At 73.6% G+C, this 1792-nt stretch overlaps 1 protein-coding gene across 1 annotated transcript in view; it reads right to left on the bottom strand.

The window, feature by feature from the left end:
* Positions 1 to 310: 310 nt before the first annotated feature.
* Positions 311 to 1792, bottom strand: part of EMIHUDRAFT_462781 (hypothetical protein) — a gene marked incomplete at its 3' end in the record, with an annotated part of 5219 nt that continues 3737 nt past the window's right edge. The window contains exons 9-10 of the mRNA XM_005783291.1: positions 1494 to 1742; positions 311 to 829 (exon numbers count right to left, since the gene is read on the bottom strand). Of these exons, the coding sequence (XP_005783348.1) occupies positions 311 to 829; positions 1494 to 1742 (768 nt within the window). The remainder of the gene's footprint in view (positions 830 to 1493; positions 1743 to 1792) is intronic.

Here is a 1792-nt window from a genome sequence, read left to right as displayed (position 1 = left end):
GGGGGGGGGGGGGGGTCGAGGGTCGAGGGTCGTGTGTGAGTGTCGGCGTGCATGGCTTGGTCCAGGCTTGGTCACAGGACGATGCCCGGTGTGCGCATCTCTCACGACCGAAGGAGTGCCTGCGCGCGCTGTGTCCAGGGAGCCAGTCCTTCTCTCTGAAAGAGTGGCCCGCGTTCACCCGCACCCCCTCCACAGCCCCTGCCTCGCTCGATGGCCGTTTTGTTGCCACCGCCGTTTGCTGGCCCACACGCAGCGCTCGTCCACTCCTCATTGTTGCCCCCCCCTCGCCCCCCCGCGCGCCCTTGCCTGCTCAGCTTGTGCCCGGCTGACTCGATGCGAGCGCCAGAAGCGCGCGTGCCACCGACGGCGTGCTCGATCCGGACTGCGCAAAGAAGCGAGAAGTCACCGTGGCGGGTGCCAGGCCGGGTCGATCCGCGATCGTGCTTGGCGGTGGCTGCGCCGCCGCAGTCTCGACGGCCTCGACGGCTTCACCGGCAGCCGGCCCCGAGAGAGGGGGTACCGGCGTCTCTGGCGCCGCCTCCTCCGCCCTGCTGACATGCCCGCCGAGGATGCCGCGGACGGCGTCGGGGAGGCTAGGCTCGCCCAGGTCGTCGGCCGCCTCGACGGCCTCGCCTCTGGCAGGGTCCTCGACCGCCTCCGCCGCCGCGGGGGAGGGCTGCGAGCGCTCTTCCACCGGCGGCGGCGGCGGCGGCGGCGGCGGCGCTGGCGCTGCCTCCTCCGCGCCCCCCCCGCCCAGGAGGCCGCGGAGGGCGTCGGGCAAGCAGGGCTCGTCGAGGTCGTCAGCCGAGTCGTTCGCGTCATCGGTAGCCTATGCGATCTCGATCCACCGCGATAAGACCAGGAGAGCGCGGTTGAGGTGAGAGCCGTCATCCAGAGAGGGGCGCTCCGCCGCCAGTCCGGGTGCGGCCTGCGCCTCCGCGCTCGATCTTCGGGCGGAGGGCGAGCGGCCAGGTCCTGAGCCTCGCGCTTGCTCCCTCCGCCACTCCCAGCCCAGCTCGGGCCCGGGTGCGGGTGCGGGTGCGGGTGCCTGCAGCGGGCAGCGGCAGGGGGGGTGCGGGTGTGGCACGCACGGGCGATGTGGGTAGGGCGATGTGGGCGATTCGTGCGTGTCGCAATGTCGCAGTCAAGGCGGCTCCGTGGCGCCGTGAGGGTAGGGACGGCGCCTCCTCGGGTGCCTCCAGCGCGCCGCCGGCGGCGGCGTCGAGCTGCGTGCCACCCCCCTCGGCCGGAGGCGCCGACGGCCAGCGCGGCGGCGAGGCAGGCGGGCGGGTGCCATGGCCGGCGCCCACTCCCAAGGGGTCGGCTCGAGTGCGCTGTGATCGCTGCACGGTGCGCAGGCCAGGCGAGCCGCGCGAGTCCGCGCCACCAGCTTGCTCCGCCCCCTGGCGACGCGAGGCGGTGCTCGGCGACGACGCCGGCCGCGGCGGCGCCGTCGCGCGCGGACCCGCGGCGGTCTGGATGCCGCCGCGCACGCGCCCTTGCAGGTCGTGCATGAAGCGGGAGAGGTCGTCGTCTGAGAGGGTGGAGCTGCGCTGGAGCATCACGAGCCGCTCCGCAATGCTGTTGCGGTTCGCCTCGGCGCGGGATCGCTCCGCGTTGGCATCGACCGGGTCGAACTCGACTCGCTCCGCCAGCCGCTTCGCCGCGGCGCACACGCCCGCCGGGATGCCCGCCACCTCGGCGAGGAAGTCGGTGCAGTACTGCGCGGTCGTGCACGCCGTCTGCACTGACTCAACAAGCGGTCGTGCTACGCATACAGCACTACGTCGGT

The sequence above is a fragment of the Emiliania huxleyi genome (genome assembly GCF_000372725.1).
Source record: "Emiliania huxleyi CCMP1516 chromosome Unknown EMIHUscaffold_18, whole genome shotgun sequence".
NCBI classification, from domain to species: Eukaryota; Haptophyta; order Isochrysidales; family Noelaerhabdaceae; genus Emiliania; species Emiliania huxleyi.
The sequence above is the reverse complement of the archived record's forward strand: the minus strand, read 5'-3'. Positions and strand labels throughout refer to the sequence as shown.